Source organism: Emydura macquarii, unplaced genomic scaffold (genome assembly GCF_026122565.2).
Source record: "Emydura macquarii macquarii isolate MOO-44397 ecotype Brisbane River unplaced genomic scaffold, CSIRO-AGI_Emac_v2 contig_3295, whole genome shotgun sequence".
Taxonomy (NCBI): domain Eukaryota; kingdom Metazoa; phylum Chordata; order Testudines; family Chelidae; genus Emydura; species Emydura macquarii.
The window spans coordinates 7,712,205-7,737,416 of record NW_027133432.1 but is presented as its reverse complement, the minus strand read 5'-3'; the positions used below and the strand labels follow the sequence as shown (position 1 = coordinate 7,737,416).

Genomic DNA, 25,212 nt, shown 5'->3' with positions numbered 1-25,212 from the left:
CACCCACCTCGTTGTAAAATTAATCTAGACCACATTAATCTAGACCACATGTCCCTAGTTTGCTTATGAGACTATCATGTGGGGGAAAAAAATCAAGATATATCATGTCTGTGGTGGTGTCCACACCCCCCTACCATCCAGTAGTTCAGGAACCCTATGATAGAAGGAAATTAGGTTGGTTTGGCATCATTTTTTCTTGACTAATCCATGTTGGGTATTCCTTATAACCCTGTTATCCTCTAGCTGCTTACAAATTGCTTGATTGTTTAGTACTTTGTTCCAGTATCTCTCCAGGTATCAAAGTAAGGCTTAGCTGGTCTGTAATTTTCTGGGTCACCTTTGTATCATATCCTCTTTGTTCCCCCTTTTCAGGAGAAGAGCAAACTTAGTACCTATCTTTAAAAAGGGGAACAAGAGGTATATGATCACATACTATTACACAAGTAATAAAATATCATAGCATTTTTTTCTACAACTATCTGTGGTGAGTCTTGAAAGTTTGGCCCCATTGTAGTCAATCCTAATTCACTGTGATGCTTGTATATAAATGACTACTTATTCTCTCTGCCTTGTGTCGTAGTACATAGCATTGAAATATGCTGCACATGAATCTAAGGTTGTAGAAAAGTATATGTTATGTATGACCATGCACAAAGGAATAGAGTTGAGATTGCGCCTACAACTTTAATATTAGCATTTACCGACCTGAGTGTTTAAATGTGCCACTGGAATTGTCTTTAAATAAAATTTTCATGGAATTTTCGTTCAATTTAAACTGCCAAGAGGGTTTAGTTCAAATATTGATGCATTGGTTAAACCTCCCCTATTTTAACTGTTGAAATGTTTTTAGCACAAAGAGGAAGGATGTAACCAAAAGTACTCAATTTATTTTGCAGGGAAGGGATTTTACCAATCTGAAATAAACACAGATAGAATATTTAATTGAAAAACTTCTTTAAATAAAAGCTTCATGAAAAGTAAAATTTCATTTAAGATGAAACCTGACAAGCAAGATTCAATATGTATTTTGTAAAATGAAGGCATTTACATGGGAGACAGTATGGTTCAATATGTAGGACGTTGAGCTGGGAGTCAGACAAGCTAGGTTCTAGTCCTGACTAAGCTGCAGAGCTACTTTGTGACCTTACTCAAGTCACTCTTAGTGTTTGTTTCCTTTTACACCCTTGACCTGTGCAGATTGTAAACTCTTTGGGATATGATTTGTCTCTTAATGTGTCTGTACAGTTCCTAGCACAGTGGAGTTTTGATCCTGGTTGGGGTCTTCAGACTCAGTTATAATACAAATTAATTTGTAGACCCTTCAAAAAGGATTTTGTAACTGAATCACTCAAAATTTAATATTATTGAATATTTTAAACCATATATTAAATATTAACAAAAGTAAAATGATCCATGAATGAGAAATAATTGGTTCAGAGGAAGGTATCCTTCAGTTATAGATCCTAGTCCCATTCCCTGGCTAGGTTAATTTTGAACAAAAGTCATTATGGTCTGATGCCTCTTGAGTTGTCCTTAGTAAATGAGTTGTTTATAGTCTCATTCAGTTGTAGTGGACAGGTAGTCACATCACCAGAATCATAACTAGTATTTTTATTACCTATTTCAGCAGAGATGACCTTTTGTAAAAAGGAGGTATTGAATGGACTTGGAGAGTGGAGCTATCCTTTTGTGTCTCAGGGTCTGGCCCACTGATGGGGCGGTGCGAGGAAGTTTGCACTACTGCTGCTCTTGCTGTTCTCCTTCTCTGAATAAACTGAGAATATCCATTTTGAGGATTATAAATCAGCATCATATAAAAATCTTAAACCGCATTTTAGACAACAGTCGAATTGGAGCTCCTTTAGAAACCTTCCCACACAAAAATCCTTCTAAATCATGTGCATTTGACACTTCCCTATAATCCTCTTTCACTATCCTCCAGTACCCCCCTTTGTTGTTTGATTCCACTTGTGAAGCAAAATTAAACATGTTAAAACATGATATGCACAATTAATCTATTATCTGCACTTATTTAATTTCAGCTTTCTTACCCTTAAGACAACCTAGATTCAAAATGCTTAAAATTTGAAATATATGACCTCTTTATGATTAGATGTTAAGGCCACAGTAGCAGTGGAATAGATTATCTTTGTGCATTAAATACCTGTATAATTATCCTCTGTTTATCTTTTAATTGATCATTAGAGTGTACTGTGACATTACAACTGCTAATTGAGATAAAATAGCCTGGCTCTGGACAGAACTCTGTTATCTAGACTGAATCATACTTGATAAGTCCAAGTTGATTTTGATTTACCACTTTATAGTGGTTTTATGAATTCTTTGGGTAGGAGGGAGAGTGCATCTGACTCTCATCCAGAGTGTAAACCTCTTACATGTTTGACAGATAAGGTTTTATTTTTTGAGAGGGCAAGGGAGGTGGAAGTTCTGTTTACATAGGTGTACAGAAGATAGTTTTAAAAGAATTGAGAATACTTGGACATCTCCCTAGCTTGGCAAAGATGATGCTGACAAAATACTTATACAAAAGCCTACTTCTGCATTGTCAATCAGGAATTTTTACTTGAAGCTTACCACATGTTCCAATGTGGTTCTCAAAACGCTAAAGATTTTACAGTTCTCAAGTACTTGAATGGCAGATACCAATGTTTCAGCTCAGAAGATTGGACAGGATTTGCTGTGGAGCCCATCAGTGTTCTACCTTAATAGAATGAAGGGACTATTGAGCAACACAAAGCTCTCCTTTTCCATTTTAAAGCTGGAAATGGTCTCTTCTACTCTTACTTCCAGTTCCTGCCTTATCAGAGAGAGAGATACCCAAAGTGAGAGAAACAAGCCTTACACACAGGAATGTAGAATGCTATAACTGAACCACTGAATCAGAAATAGCAAGCTTTTTATTAATTTTGAGTTGAAGGAATTGTCCCCAGTGGTGTCACCACAACATTTAACTGGTCATCCATTATGGGACTATAGGGTTTTAATTAATTCTGCAAAGTGCTCACTCCTTCAGCTCATGAGCCTAATTATGGTTAAGGAAGTCCATTTTTGTTGCCTCTTCATCATATGAATTGACTCACCTAAGTTCAGATGAATGTTACCGTTTACATTTCATGATCAATAAATTCTGCTGTTTAAGTGGAAAAGATCTAGATACAGTTTTTTGGATCACTAGGAAATTTGCTTATCTTGGCATGTGTTTCTATTTTGTGGGTGAAGTGATTCAGATGCTAGTGACCAATTCTGAAACCTGGTATTATGTCAAAAAGCAGGACATAGTTAATTTGGATGTAGCTTCTGATGATCGATGTCTGCTTATTATACTTCTTAAAAAAAAAAAAAAAAAAATCCCCCTCTCCCAGCAGTAGGAGTTGTGCTGCTTGTTGTCCATGAAATTGTGTTCTGTGGAGGAAGTCCCAGAAAGAGAACTTGAGAACTTGCTAATTGCTGGAATTCTATTAGGAATTTTCCTATGGATTTACCTTCATCAGACAATTTGTGACTATTTAATTACAGAATATTATGTAGAAATGAAAACAATTGGGAATTGACTGTACCAACACATTAAAACACGTAAGGTGCTGTAGAATTACTGAAAAATAAAAGTTGAACTTTATTTATTTTTTTTTTTTAAAAGCTTGCACTAATACACATCCCATGCTTTTAAACTACATGTTGGCACAGGTTCATATAATTTAGAGAGGGATCAGATTACCCATTTTAGGCCTCTTCCATTCCCCTATTAGTGCAGGATTATTGTTTCTGTCTGCTGTGATTTAAATGTGCCAAATGGTGACTTCTCTTGACAGAATATACAGAGTAACACATCTTACTGTCAGGAATTTTTTGTTGATATTAAGCATGTTTTTTTCCTTTTAGTTTCATTCCATGAATTATTTCATTTATCAGACTCCAGATCATATATTTGTGAGAGAAGGTACTTGCATATGTGTGCTGAAAATTCACCTTGTATTGATTATTCAAGGCCAGACTATACTTATGGAAGAATATACACTAGTGCTATTGCAGTTGACCTAATGCTGCAGCCACCTCATTGATGAATATTTAATGTGAATACAAGATGACAATTTTAAGACCAGCGATCGTATCATTCCTAGATTTATTGTGAATAGGTTTATATGCTGTGCTTATATTTCAACTAGATTGCTCAAATCTTTAAATATAAAACATTACATGAAAATATTAAAGTTGCAAAATCAGGTAAATTAGGAAATGCTATAATTAAGGTTGTCTGTGCTAGAAGTCCATTACAGTTCTAGTAATCAACAAGCTAACTTGGGAGCCCGTAACCTACCACTACACCACACTCAAAAACCTTCTGCCTAGAGGTCTTGGATTTAATATTGGATTTGCTACTGTATTACAATTCATTGAATGTGCAGAGAGACGTTTATCTGAATTCCTTTTCTGCTGGGGCAACCCATGTGCTTCTTACTGAAGTAGTTATTTGAATAGGAACAATATAGGAACATGTGTTAGCAACTGTGCTCACTGTGGACTATCACACTGCAGTTTACAAAGGATGCTCATTTTACTGATTTTCAGTGGCTTGAGAGTTCCCTCTCCAAGTTGTTCCCCTCCCCACAGTAGCAAGTTTAGTACAGTAGAATAAGTCTGAGGATTGCCAACAGTCCTGTTACACTCCAAGAGTATTGACTCAGCAACTTTCATGTTGCTTTTTCCTCCCAGATGCACAATCAGAGGCAGCCCAGGTCTAGAAGAAGATCGTGTTTCTGATTTACCGCAACTGGAGAGTCCTAAGTAAGTTTGATGTCTGACATTTAAAGATTTTGGAGCATGTTTTCTGTTAGTTCTTTATGCTGCTTTTGTTTCAGAATGTCAGTGGTATACCTCACTGTGTAAAATTTATTACCTTGCAGTCCATGGTTAGTGACATCCTTGACTAGCTCTACTGCGATAGCACCTATCACATTTGCAGCTATTGTAGAGGAAGAGCTCCAGCAAGAAGCAGCTCTTATCAGGAGCAGAGAGAAACCTTTGGCTTTGATCCAGGTAAAGGAAGCTGTATTTTTTTTCACTACGTCTTTCAGAGATGACATTTTAGAATCAATTATTCATATGCTGCATAGTGTCTACCAGCTGTTAAAGCATAACTTCACACTCATTTTCAGAGGACAGGGCCAGCCTGACAGTATTTGGGGCCTTCAGCTGCCAGGTATAGGTTCCATGGTCCTATATTTTCTTGGCCTGCTGTCGTGGTTTGGAGTGTGCTGCCTTCTCCCACTCTGCTACAGAAAGATATCCAGCAAGTCCGTGAGGTTTTTTTTGGAATCTGTTAGGACTGTGTGGTCCAGGAACTTCCTATTTAAGGCCTGCCCAACTAACAGGTTTTTAAAAAGACGTGGCACACACAAATTTATCTGTATGTGACTGAAACAAAGAATATTAATTGATTACTAATATGCATGATGTATAATTATTCAGGACCATTAAACTTTTTATTGGTAACTAATTTGTTTCACTATTCTACAGTGAGCAGTGTCTATCCCCCATGAGATGATCTCTTCTAGACCTGATTATAAAATGCACACTTTCCCCTTCCCCTCCACTCTTTTTCTTTCTTCCTTCAGATTGAGGAGCGTGCTATTCAGGATTTGTTAATCCACTACGAAGCTTTTGACAACCCTGATGAATTTATTGTCATTGAAAGGGCTCCACAGGGACCTATTGCAACACCTTTGTGGAACAAGCACTGAAGCTAATCCATCATAAATTAGATGAAGATATATGTACTTCAGAGTTTTTGACTTTTCTTACAGGTAGATTAGGACTGGGGGAGCAGTCTTGTACATTTAGTATCAGTATTCAAATGCCGCATATAATCTGCACGCATCTGATTCTTCTAGAGAGAGAATGCAGATTCTCATTTGTTAGTGTCCATTATTCATACCGTATATTGTATGTATGTTTTGACGACAAACTTTTTACCAAACCCTGTGTTAACATTCTATATAAAGTTGTAGATTGAAAATACATTTGCTTACATTAAGGTTTATTAGAACAATAAGGCTTTTGTTAAATTCACAGGTGGTAGAAAAAAGCAGGCACTAATTTTGTGATGATCCTAAAACTGACCATACAAAATTATGCATTTTTTGAATATGTGCATTTAATCAGGATTGAATGACAGATTAGAAATATCCCAAATGTACCTTTGCTTAAACTTCATCTAAAAATACAATCTGGCAATGCAGTTTTTCTTAACATCTGGTACATACGAATGAGTACTGATTCTCTCAGCTATTTTGGCTATTAATTTTGACTGTCACTCTTCATGATGAGCCTCTGTGCTGGATTTACATGCTCTGCCACTACCTGCTTCCAGTTCAGTTGTGTGTGATTTTACACTGTTGTGAGACTGTCATTTTGAGCAGCCCAAGCTCTGTTGTGGATTAAAAAAAAAAACACAGTTCAACGAAATGTGGTGTCACTAGTTGGATCATCCATGGTGTATTCTGGTAAATTGGTACAGTTTTAGAACCACTGTGTTAAAGTGTTGAGGAAATGCAAAACCTGTATGTTAAATATTAGGCTACAAGGATGCTTAACTGTGGATTATGAGAATGCCTAACCTGCAAAGATTTCATGGCTGGCTTTTCAGTGTTGTGTGTTCAAAAAGTTCTTTGTGCCTGGTTTCTCTGAACAGATTTATAAAAATTGTTTAATAGCCTTATGTACAATATGCTGTCTTGTTGGTTTGTGTTTGGGTAGTTAAATGTGGATTTACCGGTTGCAGTAATCTCAGTGTTTACAGATCCTGGACAAACTGGAGAGGATAAAGCTAGAGAAGGTATACCCAGATGAATGTACAAAGCAATCACTGTGTGATAAATTATCTGAGACTTGGAAAATAATGTAGCTGCATCTAATGGCTTCAGGTGAGCTACACAAAAAAAAGCAAAAATGTAAACAAATGCAATAAACATTAAAATCTTGATTCACACAAATTTGTGTACTTAATTTTTGTGTGCCATTGTATAAAAATGGACTTTTGTGCAATTAGAGTATTTCTAAAAGTATTTTCATTTTATGTGGAGCATGAAGAATGTGATAGTACAAGATTAAATTTCAAGTAAGCTCTTACAAGATTGGGATTGCTATGGAAGATCGCAATGTATTTAAATACTAATGCTGATTATTTGTCAACAAAATGCAATAGAATTGAAGTCTTTCTGTAACTGGATGCATCAATTCCTCTTGCTATTTAAGGATTTGTAAAACAGCTGTATTAAGATTTTTAAAAAAATTACTATGTACAGTAGGAAATGGGTTCAACAGCTGTTAGGCCTTTTCCAGTCATTATCTTATTCCATTCTCAAATGTAAAATGATAGTGAAATTTAAAAAAAACGAAAACAAAACCCTATTTTACTGCATTTTGGAAAAATGTTTCATAATTCCTTTCTAACAAACTGTTAAAATTATTCCAACTTTCACAGACTTTGCAATCTATGTGACACTGGTAGACTAGATGCCAGCTTATGACAAGGCCACAGGCCTTGCTGAACCTCCCAGTCTAATTATAGAACATGCCACCTGTTTGGGGTGTCTGCCCTGCTTTTGATACTCTGCCCTGAGGTAGGCACTCACGGTTGTGAGCCTCTCCAGACAGTGTGACTGTCTAATTTGTCTATCTTAAGAGAAATTAATTATATCAAATCTCTGGGGAACTTTTGGTTTCTCTTAAACTCAAAGTTCTTATGCAATGTGTCATTAGTTATACTTGATTTTGCATTCTTGTGTGTGTGTATTATGTGTATATGCTTTCATGAAATTGAAAACACATCTTTGGAACAATTGCATTTACGTGGTTTACATTTTACAGCCAAAATCTGTAGCAAAAAGCTTTGAATGAGTATCTACTTGGACAATATATAATTCTTAAATGTAAAAGTTAAATAAATAAAATTAAAAGTTAACAGATGTCTTGAAAGATTTTGAAATGTCCTTGAAGTCAGCATTTCAAAATATAGTGGGTAGGATCAAGTCATTTGTATTTGATACATTCTGGAAGCAATTTACTGTACTTACACACGCTATGAAATGTTGTGAAATTTAAAAACATAATCTAATTGAACAAAAGCTCCAAAAACACATGAAATCCTATATTTATAGGTATGTGATTAAAGAGTTGTGAATGATAGGATAGACAAGTGACTGAAGCTAAAATGCCTAATGGTCCAGACAAGTATAATGCCATTAGCCTGCAATATATTAATTCTCATGTACTCATATAGGACTTTATTCTGTTTTCCAGACTGAGGTTCATGTCATCCAATGTTTGCATTTAAATATTAAGGAAAATATTTTAAAAGCCCAGTGCTATTTTATCAAACAATTTTATATATGAATGTTTTAATATCTTGAACTTAACAATACATCAGTATCAACCCGTGAAATAAATTTGAAACTTTCAATTCAATCCTTTTTAAAAAGTATCTCCTAAAAAACACATGCATTGGTTTTCTCTTTAGGGAATCTTAAGAATTGGCACCTTCTCTTTAACACTACTTTTTTTTGGTAGTAATGAATAATATTACAGACCAAAGCAGAACTAAAACAAACAAATTGATAGGGTACATATATAAAACTTATTTAGAATGACAAACCCCAATCCATGTCAAAATGTGTTTCAACTAAATACATATACATACTTTCATTCTTCCAGAAGTAATTAAGGAAACAATTAGTTTCCCCCTGGGGTAGTTTATGTGGATTTTAACTGGTAGTTGCCAAATTTATAGCAATTACTGGTTGCTGTTAAAATTGGAGTTACTCTAAGCTGGGAGAACACAATTTGAGAATATAATTAACATATTATATACAAAAAACTTTATTAAAAGAATATTATTTAGGTTGCAATGTCAAGCACTTGAAAGTTAGGAAATATCAGATTTATAGTTGCCTATGGAACCTGAATTTGGTGCCCTTGTCCATCCAACCTGTGCACTTGGTAAGGCCAGGATCTTCTGAAAAAAACAGTTATGTGATTATGTAATTAAAGATCATGATGCACAGGAGGCTGAATGATGGTTGCACAGTCAACTGTAATTCTGGCAGCTCCTAACTTTCAGGTGCCTCAGATTGCAAGAGAAGTTGTGACTTGCAGAAGATCAAAAATCAGGTCGGTGGTAGAGCGGAGAATAGAACCCAGATTTATGGACTTCCAGTTATATGCTTAATGTACAAGACCATGCTCTCTTCTGCAAATTATTTAAAAACGCAATGAAGCAACAACCAAAAACCTCAACCCAAAGCATTCTTTGTTTTGAATAGGTGCCATGTATTCAATCAAAAACGTACTGGGGAATTTCAAAGCAAGAGTTTTAATTTTAACACTCTGTGTCAGAATCCAAGTAATTTAACTTGAAAATTAATTCCCAAAACTCTGTTATGAAAATACAAGTCCTCTGTATGTATTGTCTGTACAGTATACTAGCACTTCATTCAAATTCTTACCTAGCTGTAGCAGGAAGGAATAAGTTTAGATTAAACTGTTCCAGGCAAAGCTGCAGCAGTTTTGTCACTTGCAGTGGAACAACACTGCAAAAGATGCCTGCATTGTGGACTGTTAAGGGAGTCTCTGCATTTGTTCAAAAACAAGTATGCCCTGTTTGAGTTTGTGGTGTAAGCATAAAAATCCTAACTTTATAAAAAAAATGAAATCCAAAATCTAATTCTTATGATCAGTTCTGATAAGCTTTCATAATTACCCGACCTAGTACAGCCAGGAACTTTGCAATTGCCTTTATTAACTGCTTTAATAAAAAATAAAGGATGTTTATCAAAAATTTGTGAAATTCAAGGGTTAAATTTCCAGGTCTTAATGTCTCACTGTTTTACAGTGGAATGAACATATGGCATCTTGGTGCATAATTTCAAAACTCCTTATTTTATGGCTTCTTGGCATAAAAGTTAACCTTGGCATGGGAAGTTAACAAAAGGCTTTTGATGCAGTCTAGAAAAATATCTAGTTGCTGGGTGGGATGAGTGTTTTGAGACTGATTAGCCTGAAGTACTTTATTGATTTGTCTTGGCATTCATTATCTCAAACTTCAAAGCCACTTCCAAAATGAGGAGGAGGAGGGGCTGATATAAAAGCAATAATTTCACTTCTAATGGAGACAATATTATGTTTAAACAATTTTAATTTGTCTCTTTTTATACTGCTGCAGTAACTCCAGGCTATTGAAGTTTCCGGCACTTGATGTAATACAGAGTAAGTCACCAGGTCTAAGGCATTTCAGGAACATTGCTCATCTGTTATTCTTCAACACAGGATCAATTAGTTTAGAGAGACAGAGGAGACCAGACAAGTGATTTCAGTCAGTTAGCATACCTGTAATTGCTGTAGTCTACAAGTAACCCTCATTGTGGAACAGGCAGGGCAAAATCTTATTCTACATACCGTTACTTTAATTTTACAGGAGGGAGACTACTGAACATGTATGGTGATTTAACTTGCTATAGGAACCTCTTGATAGCAGCAATCACGATATTCTACCATTAACCGCTGTTGTACTACTTTAACTATGTAGCTGTAGTTAAAGCAGTACAACCCCTCTACTGTAGATGCACCTATACTGGGATAAAGTGCTTATATTGGGACCACATATTCCTGTAGGGGAAGGGCAATAAGCTATATTTGGGTAAACACATACATTGGTATAACTGCATCCTCGTTAGGGTTTACACCAATATAACTACTTCAGTGAAGAATTACATCCCTACACAAAATAGTTGCACCATTACAGAAACCATGTGTAGACTAGGCCTTATGGCAAGCTCAAAACACAAGGAGTGAAATCCTGACTGCGCTGAAGTCGGTGGGAAAACTCCCACCGACTTCAGGAAGGCCTGAATTTCACAAAATAATCTTATTTTGTCTCCTGATATGTGCCAACATCTTAAGAAAATCTGTTGTCAATCTTTTCCTTTTCTGGGGGTGGAGGCTTCAATAACAATGAATACTGAATAACATAGTTGTCAGTAGTTCCTTAGACTCTTATTTGGAGGTTGGGAAATAGCCCTCTAAATACAAAAGTGGGGCCCTGACTGTAAATTTTTTCAGTTCTTACTAAACAGGGTTTGTTTTTTTACCTAAATATTTTTTATGTTCATTGAATTGCTATAGGAAAATAGATGGAAGGAATTCCACTTACCCAGATAAGCTTGTTACCACAACCACTGTTCGATACTGCATCTTTCAAACAGCATCTTTTTCCAATTAACAACCTTAGTTTACAGATGTGTTAAAATTTCCTTATATGGCAATGAGTCTTGTATGTTAAGCAATCCAGTAATACTGAACTGGGACTAGATTAAAACCACCATGCTTGATTACTTAAGTTATTCCATTGTTTCTTGAATGTCTTAGGAGCAGCCACAAGGTAAATGTGGTGCATTGCCTTCACATTGTATTCGGATGTTTCTGCTGATGTTGCAACAAATAACAAGGATTTTATTTCTGTAACTCCAACGACTACAGTGGCTTTCATTTAAAAAAATTATTACCAATAGTTACAGCAAAGTAGTACTAATAGATTCTAAGGCCAGCAGAGATCATTAGGATCATCCAGTTTTACGTCCTGCATGACACAGTCGATAGCACTTCATCAAGTGCTTCTGACTCAAAACATTCTGCACTGAAGAAGTTGGTACTGCCCTATACTGCCCTTAAAGTATACTGAAAGTATAGCAAGAGTCAGAAAATCCTCTATGCTCCTCGTACCACAAGCTTCAACATACGGTACTCATCAAACATCTGCACAAATTCATCTGACACCACAGGAGTTCAGATTCTCCAGAGATTTATTTGTTTCCAAGGAACCAGTCTCCTTTGTTGAGCTCAAGGCCCTCAGTGCTGCAGCCTGACTTATCCCCGGTATCTCATTTTTCACCAGTATCCCTGCCTCACTGGTATCAATATGCAGTAGCAGATGGACAATTACTCCTCCCTTGTCTGCTTTGCTATTGGAACATGACGAGAGTTCTTCAGACCCTCAGGCCTCTGTACAGGGCTCTGCTGACTGACTGCCCACCTTTGATTATCAAGAACCTGCATAACTGAAGGATACTTTCAGGCTTTTACAACCATGGTCAGCCAAATGTCCTCCCTAGTATGAGTAGTCCTGGCTGCCTTCCCCATTCCCATGTTTCAGGACTTGATGAAAAGAGTGGCAGTGGCTCTACAAATTCGATTAGAAGAAGTTCAAGATACCCAGCATAAATTGCTAATGTACGTACACTATCGTAAGCATGGGTGGTCTTTTCTGCAAATGAGGCTCTACTTAAACCTGCCAAAATGATTTGGCAGACTCCTGCTACTCCCTTACCCTGACAGCTAAGAGGGCAGATTAAAAATATTATGCTTAGGGGGTTGGAATTTTTATTTTCTCATCATTCCCCTCATTCCTTGGTTGTTGAGGCAGTGAATGAGCATAGTAGGTAACACCATTTGGAGGCAACCCCACACAATATGGACCAGAAGTGCTTAGACTTTTTTGATTGTAGAAGTTATTCATCTGCAACCCTGAATTCTGAATGGCTAAGTCAGGTGATTCTGGCAAAATGTAACCACAACTGTTACACAAAATTTAGTTCTTTTATTGCACATTTGCCGCGGAGAACAGGAAGCAATTTCAGGATATCATTGCGGAGGGGCAGCTTTTGACGAGAACCACCTTGCTAGCTTCTTTCAACACAGCTGGGATGGCAGCTATCTCCATAGCTTCATTGCCATAGTTATGTATAGAGCCTCTTTGCACCAGTCCTCGGGATTTTCACAAAAGGTGCAAAGCACAGTAGAGGACCTAACCTTTGATGGTTTGAAATTGTTTAGTGACTCTAAGGACAGCTCCCTACATTCTGTAAAGGATTAAAGTGACTTTTCATTTATTGAGCCTTTGTATGTGTGCGAATAAAAAGATTCAATGGATCTCAGACAGCACAGAGATCATGACCATCCCAGTTCTCCACCTACTGCAGGACAGCAAAGCTATCTAAGAAAAAAAACCCAGAATGCAGATGGGAAGGTTCTTAAATGTTACTGCTACCTGAATGCAGCAGTTGCCATCTACAAAACATTCATTTTGATGCTGGGGCTGGAGGCCAGAAATACTCCAGAACCAGATCTCTTGCTGCACTCTCCTGCTTCTTCTGTTCTCCCACATTTTAGGGATTGCTCTTCCATTTACACAGTTCATGGGAGCAGATTACCTCTGACAGATGGGTTTTGGAAGTTATAATTTGAGGTACTCCATCCACTTCCATTCCATATCTCTTTCTCACAGCCCTTCCTCGACCCTTTTCAGGGACCCATCTCATTTACCTCTTCTGAAACGAGGTTTTTAGCCCTTTGGTAGGAGCCATGGTACCAGTTCCTACTCAGTGCTGGGAAGATTATTTTATTCCAAGTACTTTTTGGTTCTCAAAAACAAAGGCAGATGAAGACCAATTCTAGATTTAAGGATGATGAATATCTTTGTTAAGGCTCAGAAATTCAAGATTGTGACACTCACAGTTATCATTTTATCTCTGTGTCCGGAGGACTGTTTCGTGACCCTGGACTATCAGGGACACAAACTTTCATATCACGATACCACCTTCTCACAAGAGGTTCCTACAATTTATGGTAGGTCAGGACTCTTACCAATATTGAGTTCTCCCTTTTGGACAGTTTCCTCTCCTCCCCCAGGGTGTTAACAAAAGTTGTGCTTGTAGCTGCTGCACAGCTTTGCCAGTGGGGCGTATTCATCCCTTCTTACCTTGATGATTTGGCTTCTCCAGGGACGCTCATATACCAAAGTCAGAATTGCTCTAAACATGGTCATGTTTTTATTTAGCAGGCTCTGTCTTCAGTTCAACACTGAAAGTCCTCCCTCTGACCTGTAGAAAGGTTAGAGTTCCTAGGGTCCTCTTTGAATGCCACCACATACGCAGTTTATCTATTAGAGGATAGATTCCTCACTTTATCACATTGAATTGCACAAATTCAATTGAGAGCTCAGGTCACTGCCAGATTATGCAAGCAACTCCTCAAACTCATGACAGCATGTACTTGGGTCATGCTACATGCTCACCTACACCTGTGTTGGTCCAAGCCTTGTTCAAGACAGTTTATACACCCAGCAGAGATTGTCTAAACAAGTTGCTCTTTCTTGCACATCACTTGTTAGTCTCCCTTGACCGGTGGAAGAATCCAAGAAAACAAAGTGTTTTCAGCAGTGTCAGTCAACTACCTCCTTCCGCTATTACAATAGTTTCTGATGTGCCCATCCTTAGATGGGGAGCCCATCTGCAGGACTATACTATCCAGGACAGGTGGACCTTACACGTCAAACATTCTGGAGATCAGAGCAGTAATGTATGCCTGCCAGCACTTCCTCCCTGGGAGACAAGATCAAGCCATCCATATAATAATGAATTACAGGGCTAGTATGTACATTGGCATGGGGGAGCAAGATCTCCCACGTCCTGCAGGAGATACTGCTTGGGAGTCATCTCAAGTGGAGCACCCATAGGGACATGACTCAAGGAAGGAGAGTTTCCTTCCCTGTGTAATATAACTGGAGTTCTCCAAGATGTCTATCCCCAGGGGTGCTCCACTACCCACCCTCCTTCCCCTCTGCTTCAGTCCCTTGTCTCTGGGGTTTTGTGGTGGAGAAGGTACGAAGGGCAATCCACCTGTTGTAGCTTGATACATTCTCAGCATCAGGCATGATGATGGCTAGGGCGCATGTGTGAAGTGAATGAGCACTGCTGCCAAAAAAAATCTCCCATCAAAGGTGCCTGGTGCTCATGTACACCTCAAGTGGAACACCCTTAGGGACACACTTCTCAAAGAATTCCAGTTACTGTACCAGGAAAGGAACTCCTCCCCTCCTTTCCTAGTAACAAATGGAATATGGATTTTTCCAAACACACTCTGCCTTTTTATTTTGTTTGTATAAGATACCTTACTCATGCTGAAAAGTAATCTCTTGGAATGCTCAGTTTATTGAAGAACTGACTGGAACAGCTCCACTTCAGCTGCTCTGAAATTGAGAATACACTTCTGAGAGTAAACCAAGTAGCAACTGCATCTCTTACTCAGGAGGAAACAATCATTCTTCTTCGAGTGATTGCTCATGCCCATTCCACTATAAGTGTGTGCACGCCTCCGTGCACAGCTACCGGAACCTTTTTCCCCTTAGCAGATCCTGTAGGGCCGGCTCTGGTGCCTCCTGGAGTCCCGTGTACATGCCGCAGTATATGAGGCACTGCCGGCCCTATGCCCCCTAAGTTCCTTCTTTCCTCCTGTGGCGGTTACTGGAACTGCCTGCGCTTCCATTGCAAGACTCATGCAGAGTGCAAAAAGTCCTCAGTGCAGGGATGATGCTCGGGTCACCCCAGCTCACCGGAGTATGGTCCGTACCCCTGCTCCAGCCGCGGAATCCACAGCGAACCTGGTAGTCAAGGTGGTCGTCACCGAAGGGTCACTCTCTGTAGCAACGGTACCGCATAATAAGAGGCTTTGGGCAGCCCAAGCAGTGGTCTATCAACGGTGCCTCAGTGTCCCTTTGGGGATGCAGTACCTGGGGGAGCAACCATCAACGAAGGTGCCGGAACCCCAAGCAAATGGCCTCAAAGGCAATGGTCACTCCAATGACTGTATTGGGGCCTAAGGGGTTCCCCAGGGGGGGACGGAACCATGGTCAGTCAACTCCTCAGGGATGCACTCAGTGCCTCAAGTACAAGGACACCATGCGCCCTCGGATGACAACTTGGCCCCACGGGCAACGACTTCTGTGGGGACCACCTGTTGGCGGGAAGAGGGGCTGTGACCTGCAGTCCCCCCCTCCTTCCTGCCAAAAGAAGCATGCCTCCGAGCTATGGTTGTTCTAGGGCACCCCGGGAGCTGCTCAGGAGGTGGCCTCCACCTGGGGACTGGAGGCAAAGGTGCAAAGGGGTGTCAGACAACCATTAATATGCTACCAAGGGGCTCCACAGAGTGCTAGCCACTCTGGCCTACAGAGGGGCGCCCAACATAGTGAGGGTCTCATGGCAAAACCCCGTCCTCTGTATCCCGATGCCTAAATGAGCTGTGAAAAGTATTACACCCAGCCAAGGGGTTTGAATACTGTTCACCACCCCGCCTCAGGTGGTGGTTGCTGCCAGCCACAGGGGTAAGCGGGGCAGACGGGCTCTACTCAAGACAACAAGGGCGACTGCAAGCCAAACTTGTTTGAGAAAACTTTATTCAATATCACTACCAGCAAGTGGAAGGTGAGCCCCTTGGAGGACTCAGTGAGCCGCTTTTCTGAGACTGCCCGGCAGCAGATGCTGAGCCTGTAGGCCATGGCAGAGCAAGGTACTGCGGGAGCTAGAGCAGTGCTCCTACCACCCTCAGTTGGTGCCTATTCGGTGGGCAGAGCCATTCCCTCCACCATCAGCATGCCCAGAAGTTAGTAGCTGCAATCCCGGGCTATCCCACAAAAGTCCAGCAGCACATCAGGGTCTCTTCTGTCGACGGGTCAGCCTTCTCTTCATGCGCATGGAGGCAGAGCTGCATAGTCTCAGGAACTCCTAGACCATGCTCCGTTCCCTGGGTCGCTACGCGCCATTGATCTTCAGATGTCAGGCAGGTCTCCAGGGACAGCAGCAGCGGAGGTGTCAGCCATGGCCGTTTCATAACCTATGGGCAAGGGGACAGAGTCAGGGGGTCTACGCGATACCACCTACCCTGACTAGCTCCTTAGGCCCTCAGTAAAGGTCCTCTTGGCTACGGGACGATCGGAAAGGCCCTCCTGCTGGTGATCATAAGGGCAGCGCCCTAGCCTATACCCTCCTTTAGGCTAGGGTGAGCCATAATTTGGCCCACTGCGCCCCTGAGATAGCTCAGCGAGCTAGGGCAGGAGGTCGAGGTTGCCTCAGCCAGAAGCAGCGGGAGAGGTCCTACAGGCGATGGCAGAAGAGGTCCTCCTCCAGCTACTTCCTCACCACACCCTTCCCCCCCAAAAAAGAAGGGGGATTTGAGGACGGTGACAGACCTATGTTGTCGCACAAATACTAAACAAGGGGCTCAAGTCTCGCATGATCTCCCCAGCTCCAGTAGTGGAAACGGAGCCCCATATGCTGCCCCGGATGTCAGGGACGTACATCCTCAAAGGTTCCCCCACTTCGTAAGGGTGACTCCCTCTAATGCTTTACGGCTTACCCCGCGGTCTGTTACTTGGCTGGTATTTACTGAAGGCCAGGCAGTGGGAGCTGCGTGCTGGATGGGCTTGGTCTGCCCAGATAGGCCCAAGCTGGAGCAGGGTGAGCTGGTCAGGCGTCTCTTGTGACTGGTGAGGTCACTGCTGGTAAACGCACAAAGCTCACGTTAACTCAGGTGCAGCCCAAGGAATGCACGGGCGTGACCGGTTGCTTCCCGGACCAGACCTTCTTGCCCTAGCCCTGCTGTGGGACAGATTTCCTCAGGATGGGCCACATGCACAAACGCCCTATGACAACAGCCAAAGGTTGCCAACAGCGGATAGGGCACAGGATGACCTGCACCTATGCAGTGAGGATAGCTAGCCTGATGCATAGGCCGCTTCAGTCACGGCCCCAGGATACAGTCTGAGCAGGCAGCTCATACACCGAGGGGCTACGATCCCGTCTCCAGTCCCGTCCCCCTGCAAAAAAAACCCCCAAAAAACCTAGTAATAACCCAACAGCAGCAAGCCCTAGCCTCCTGAATCTGGTGAACGATGCCTCGGAATGTGTGAAGGGGCATTCCGTTCAAGGAACAGGCTCCTTCAGTTACCCTGATAGCGGCCACCTCGAGCAAAGAGTACAGTGCCATATCAGAGCTCACCTCGGCTTGCAAGGCGTCTGGCCAAGGAAGGACAGGCATCAGCACACCGATGAGAAGACCCACGAAATGCTTGCCGGGCTTGCGGAAGGTCCCTCCGCTTTATCGAAGCGGGGAGGTACAGGTGCTTTCAGTCAGTGTAGCAACCATGTACTACACCGTCAGGGGGCGGGAGCCCATTCTTCAGCCTTATCAAGGGAACGTATTGGTCCTTGGGACCTGGCAGTGATCACCTCCTGGGGTGAGGAACGGCGAGGTGTACCACGTCAAGGGGTCGCTCTTTCTCACCAAAAGGGGTCGCTGCGCCTACTAAGGGCATCTATGACTGTCGGGAGGGGGTTTTCCCTAAAGGGAATCAAACTGTATTGGCCTTCAGCACTAAGTGTCCAGAGTGCTGCTTCCTCCATGGTCAAGGAGTAGGGACGCTCACCAATGCCATTCGTCTGTAGTAATCAGAGACCTTTATATTTGCTCTCCCGCACTTCCCTCCTGCATATAGTCCTTCTGAAGTAGGCAGGGCTAATCAGATGCCATCCCGATAGTTCTGGCTGGCCACACCAACATAGGTTCACCATGCTGCTGGATTTCTCGATCGCCCACCTCAGGAGCCTCTGAGCCAGTGCGATTCCGGCTCCCACGATCACGGTCACCTGTGGTGCCCAGACCTGGATCCCCGACACCTCGGGGAGTGATAGATTGGTGGCCAAAAGGCGATGAGCGAGCCACTCAGAACAAGCCCAGTGTGTACTAATGGGTAGCAGGAAACCCTCCACGCAGGCCGTGTACCGGTTTAAGTGTGGAAGTGGCTGTTGCCTGCCGGGAGCAGTCCCAAGATCCTCTGCCCTGCCTCTCGCCAGGATAGGTGAGCTGGGAAATATCTGCTGTAGCTAAAGCTCCAGGGACTGACTGTGGCCTCCCTGAAGGCCCACCTAGCAGCCATATCAGCCTTCCATCAGCCACTTGAGGGGGGATTGTGGCCCTCCCGTCAGATGGCGGTTCGGCCCCTGAAGGGGGTGGGAGGCTCTATCCGTAGGTCCAAGATCCAGGGCTTCCCTGGGATCTCGACCTGGTCCTTCCCGGGCCATCGACCCTATCATGCTCGGTAGATTGGGGGGGGGGGGGGGCATTTGTTATATTGGTTAACATCAGTGTGTCAAAATCATAATAATTCATGTGAGAGATGCCATGTCAGGTACTGTTAGAAAGGTTATAATATGCTAAGACAGATGATAATACTTATGTTCATGTGTAATATGTGAAATGGAAGTTATAGATATATTTGATATATCTGTATTTCAAATTGTGCTATCTGGGTAACAACTTGGACAGGATGGATGCAGAACAATAGCCTGCCTAACGGCCCATTAACACACTCACGGATGCAAGGGGCCCAGGAAGAAACTAAAGGCATACCTGAAGCGTTACCAGGATTGGCCCATGTGACTCTGGACTCCATTATAGTTCTTGGAACATTCCACAAGACAGCATGGTCAAAGCCAGAGGGTATATAAGGCCAAGCCACAGAAACCATTTTGTCTTTGTTCCTGTTCAGCTACTGACATATACCTGCCTCTGGATCAATTCACTTTCAACTGAACTGAAGGACTAAGACCCATCCAGGTACTGGTTGTATACCAGAGGAACTGTACAAGCTTGCAACTCCACAATTCTCCCAGAAACTTGATGTATATGGACTTACAATCATCTATATGTATTTGATTTGCTTTGACCCTTTAACATTTCTCTTATGGTTTATTTCTTTCTTTTTCAATAAACCTTTAGTTTTAGTTACTAAAGGATTGGCTGGCAGCGTGGTATTTTAGGTAAGATCCAAACTTATATTGAACTGGTACTGTGGCTGACCCCTTGGGGTCAGAGGGAACCTATTTAGTAAAGAGCATAGAGTTTATATAACTGGTCTCTTTACTGGACCTAGTGCTGATTTGGAAGCCAGAGGCTGAAATGCAGTAAAAGGAGCTGTGTGTATTTGTATGCTGGCTTCTGTGGGGATTCAGAAGCGCAGTCTGTGGCCGGTTGAGAAGTCTGGCTTCAGTGCCACCCACCAGTGCTGGGAGAATCTGCTCCCTTTTTACAGCCTGCCCTGACCTTGGCATTTTCAGGAGGCTACCCTGGGCACGGGACGGGTCACAGACCTCCCCCCCTCCCAAAAACCTACGGCGTCATACCCTCTACTCTGGCCGTCCGGGAAGGTGGCCTTCCTGGGGCTGTTTACCTCGGCAAGGAAGGTCTACAGGATCAGAGCTCTGACCCCAGAGCTCTTTCCTCATACTGTAATCTATAAGATAAGGTTTAGTGAGACCTCACCGGGCCCTGTGGCCCAAGGGGTTGCCCAGTCTCATTGGTCCAATCATATATTCTCCCCAGGTTTCCCCGAACCACACGGCTCGGAGGAGAGGAGAAGGCAGCACTCGCTAGAATGCAAGTTGGTGCCTGGCTTCTGCATCAGATGTATGAGGCCGTTCCAGAGAGCGATGCAGCTTTTCCTCACAGCATCCGACCAGATGAAAAGTTCACTGATCTCCACCGGTGCATTTTCCTTGGGGATAACTTCCTGCATCATGTTTGGCTACGAACAGGTGAAGGTGCTGCTTCCGGGCACTGTCACCACAGCTCACCCAACAGGGCTCAAGCTCCATCTACAGCCTTCCTAGCAGAAGTGGTAGGGCTGGGCATCTGCAAAGCAGCTGCCAGACTAGTGGTACAGACCTTCACTTCCCACCATGCCTCTGTCCAAGGCACAGGAAGGAGTGGGCTTCAGCAGAGCTGGGCTGCAAGCAGCTCACTGCTAACTCCAGCCCACATCCAAAGTACTGCTTGTTAGTCACCTATAGTGGAATGGACATGAGCAATCACTCGAAGAAGAAAACAAGGTTACTTACCAGTAACTGATGTTCTTCGAGATGTGTTGCTTATGTCCATTCCACAACCCATCCCCCGTCCCTGCCGCCAGAGTTGGCAGAAAGAAGGGACTGAGGGGGCGTATGGCAGGCAGTGCCTCATGTGCGTGGGACTCCAGGGGGCACCAGAGCCGGCCCTACGGGATCTGCTAAGGGGAAAAAAGTTCTGGTAGCCGTGCATGGAGGTGTGCACACACCTATAGTGGAATGGACATGAGCAACACATCTCAAAGAACATCAGTTACTGGTAAGTAACCTTGTTTTTCTCTCTGCCTTGAAAAGTTCTCAAGGAAATGAGAAAGTAAGAGAAATGAAACTAAAAGTTTATTTTCTGGTTTTCAGTACTATGATTTCTCCCATCTTTTTTTCATTTCTTTGAGAATGTACTATCAAAGATTGGGAAGGGGAAAAATTGTATCGTAAAGGTAAAACATTTAAGGCTGGATCCTCAACTGGTGTAAATCAATTGACTTCACTGGAGCTACACCTGTTTACAACAGCTGAGGATCTAGTCCATTGAATCAGTTAAGGGCAAGTTATGTGATACAAAGGGGCCTGCCTTCCCTTTGTTAAAATCTCTTTTCCATCCCACTTCTTGAGGAATGCGTCCAATGCATCCTTCCGCCAGTAATAGGGCTGAAAAAAATTACTGCTTGTTCCAAAGGAAACTCCTTGCTGAGAAAAAACCTGATCTACTGTCATATGCCTTTAGCCTCAAACATAGTTTTCCTGCCTCTTCACAGCTACATCTGATTCATAGGTCTCTGTCTACCAGTGTTAGACCAGTTTAACTTGTGTTAGGATCACATAAATTCCATTGGGAACCCAAGCTACTTGCTCCTGTTTGTTTTCCTGCAGTCATGATGAATCATCAGCTGCACTATCTTCCATTATGACTCATTTTCAGGGCTATTTTTTGTCTAATTTCATACCAGTAGCTTTGATCTGGAGAGCACCATGTCACATCTGCTAAATGTCATTGATCACAATCCAGCTCTTCACAGGAGATTATGCTTGCCACACCTGATGATAGTGGTTGAAACAATAAATGGAGAAAATAGAACTTAAAAAAAAAAAAATTGAAACAGAAGTGTTTGTTTCTCTTACACAGAGCTTTGATCCTACACTGTATTTTATATAAACCTTTATTGCAAAGAAAAAAATTACTAAATCCTGCTCCTTTTCCTGTTGTGTATATTTTAAGATGTTTTCCAGACACATACTCGCCCACTCATGTGCACACACAGAGGAGATGAAATTGAGCTATAAGACAATAAACAACAAAGGATACTGATCACATCATTGGAAACCCTGTATGTGTAACTTTACTAATCAGTTTGTGTGTGTGTGTGTTCGTATTCATCTAATTTAAAAGAGTGCAATACTGTTTGCAAAATATTTACATTCTGTTTCCTTTTAGCTTCCTCTGTTTATATTTAGGTACTTTTCTGTTTCCTGGAAAACAAGAAAGCAAATAAAATGGTGTTTTTTCATACAGATGTTTTCAATAATACTTTTCAATTAGAAGTGCTTTTCATCACCTTTTACAAACATTAATAAATTAATGTGAGGTACAGTACTAATGCACTGTTAGCCTAGCTTCACAGATGGGGAAACAAAGGCCCAGAGATGGTAGCTGACTTACCCAACAAAAGACATTAAGGCGCCCCTAGATCGATTCTTTGGCATCGATTGAGTGGAAATGGAGACCTACTCAATCGATCTGGAAGTCAACTGAATAAATCCACCCCAGAAAAAGATTAATGCTGCATCGACGGGAGGGCATTTCCCGTCGGTGTAGTGTAGTGGGGATGCCGCACTGACTAAAATTTAGGAAGTCAACGGGCAGATACGCAAGCTACTCTACATAGCTTGCATATCTCCCATTGACTGCTGCCAAATTTTGCGTCAAGTGTAGATCAGTGCTAAATTAGTGGCAGATCCAGGAAGAGTGCAGAAGTCTCATCTTCTAGCCTCCTGCTCTATCCACGTGTAGCACTGCAGCTGTTTGCAAAATCAGCTGCCCCAAAACCTAATCCTTGGACTGAGAAGAATTTATTTTCTAATTTCAATGATTCTGCCACTGTAACTCGAGTAAATTAGTCTGCTACCAGAATGCTATTCAATCAGTTGCCAAGCTTTAGATGAGATCTTTGTTCATATTCTGGGGAGGAAGGAAAGCATTAATTTTGTCTTGATCCTATAGCTGAGTGGTTTTGTATTCTTATGCACCAGCAAGTGGCAGTCCCATAAACTTTTAGGTTTGTCCTAAAAGTGCTTTGAGCTCTAATTACGTGCAGTCCTAAGAGTCAGTTTACATGGTGTTAACAAAGCTTAACAAAAAGGTTAAGAGGTGACTTGATTAGTCTATAAGTACCTATCTGGGGAACAAATATTTAATAATGGACACTTCAATCTAGCAGAAAAAGAAAAAATGAAAAAAGAAAAAAACAAAACGGGGGAAAAAAAGGAAAAAATGCGATCTAATGGTGGTTGGTGGTTGAAGCTAGACAAATTCAGACTGGAAATAAGGTATACGTTTTTGACAGTGAGAGTAATTTACCATTGGAACAACTTACCAAGGGTCAAGATGGATTCTCTGTCACTGACAATTTTAAAATCAAGATTGGATGTTTTTCTAAAAGATATGATCTAGAGATTGTTGGAGAAGTTCTATGGACTGTGTTTTCTACAGGAGGTCAGACTAGATGATCACAATGGTTCCTTCTGGCCTTGGAATCTTAATTCTGAAAAATTGACTTATACATATTACATTGCATTATTATCCCTTAAATAAGAAGCCATCTCCTGGAGAGCTTTGCCTAAATGCAGGCACATTAATTGCAAGGCAGGACATGCCTTCTGGCATACATACTACCTGCTTGGAAATTGTAACGGTGGGGTGACTTTGAGTGAGACCCTTAAAGGTGAACTGCAAAGAAAGGAAAATTGAGTTTGTGTCCCTTTTAGCTTTTGTGATGTATAAAAAGATCTGAAGGGTTCTTTAATCCTTTTCTGCATTAGAAATTTAAGTGCCTGATAGAACTACCAGTGAAAATAGAACTACAAGAAAGAAGAGATTGAAAGCAGAGTAACTGACAGGGGAAAGGATTTTTAATTACTGATTTAAAGCTGAGTTTTTGTTTTGTATTTGGAGTATTTTGGGGGTGGGGAGTTGGGTGGGTGTATTGTTAATACCCATGGCTAATAAATCCTTGGAAGAAAGGAAGCTTTTGTTTAAAGATTCAGCATCCTTGCTCCTTTAATTAAGGGGTGAGAGCAAACAGTAAATAGCACTGTGACATCCAGGAAATCCTCCAGTAAAAGTAAGGAAGGCCTGACTTGAGATGTCTGGTATTTTTTAAGATAAAAAACCCAAGCTTTAATAAATAAATAAACAAACCATTCAGAAACTCTTCATATATGATCAGCAAAATAGGGTGTAAGTCCAATTTGTATGTTTAAAAAAAGTTGTGTGCAGATTACCACTAAAATAAATTATTCAGCCTCAGTCGCGCCATTTGACATACGTTGGCCTGCACAGTGCCCTGTTGGGGAGCATCAAACGTGCGCATATCGCAGTGGCTTGCCAGAAACAACAATCTTCGAGTAACAGTCTGGATGACAGTTTGAACTAGGAGCTGTTTTTCTGGACTTCTGAAAGAGGTGTTATATTAATGAACTACACGCTGTATTTTGTTCTTGTCATCTAACATTCATGCTCAGCAGTAAATTCTTCTGACTGCCCATCTGCTACTTTCCCCAAAATGAAATAACTTACCTCGAAGTGCTTTACATCCTCCCACCCCACACGCACTTTGCTTTTTGCAAAAATTTCCCACTGTCGCAGCTCCACTGGTGGTCACAATAGTAAGAGTTAGTGCAGATGACATGTTGGGGGATAATTGTGTGTTTAATGCTGTGTAATTTAGGCCTGCTTTGAACAGTGCCGGAGGATGTTAAAAATGCTGGCGGCCGTAGGAGCCTTGTCTACACTAAGGCTCCCCATGGCTGCTTCTAGTGGTGGGTTAAAGGATCTCTGATGTAGACACTGCCCTAGAGTCCAGTCTTGCCTGCTACTTATATGCAGAGGTTGTAGCTTAATGCTGTAGGAGAGTCCTCCACTGCTGCCATTGGTCAGTAAGTTTTATGCATTCTTTTAATAGTCTTCAGGACCGAGACACTAATACATTTAAACAAATAAGGTCTGAATTCACATAGCTCTGAAGTTAGATTTAACACTTGTTGAGTCAGGCTTTCTTTCATTCCCTACATAAGTGATTCATTTTATGAAAGTAATTCAAAATTTACATTTACTGTTCTTTAAGAAAATTTGACTGAAGAAGTGTCATGTGATAGATGTACTGGGTGAGATTTACAGATTCTGAAAAGCCCT

The 25,212-nt window shown here is 41.6% G+C and overlaps 1 protein-coding gene across 2 annotated transcripts in view; it reads left to right on the top strand.

Moving 5' to 3' along the window:
* The window catches only part of IBTK (inhibitor of Bruton tyrosine kinase), a 113,301-nt gene extending 106,291 nt beyond the window's left edge, over positions 1–7,010 (top strand). For both annotated transcript variants that reach the window (XM_067532646.1, XM_067532647.1), the window contains 3 exons: positions 4,732–4,803; positions 4,923–5,055; positions 5,634–7,010. In XM_067532646.1, coding sequence (XP_067388747.1) covers positions 4,732–4,803; positions 4,923–5,055; positions 5,634–5,759 — 331 coding nt within the window. In that variant the 3' untranslated portion in view covers positions 5,760–7,010. The remainder of the gene's footprint in view (positions 1–4,731; positions 4,804–4,922; positions 5,056–5,633) is intronic.
* Positions 7,011–25,212: the final 18,202 nt, after the last annotated feature.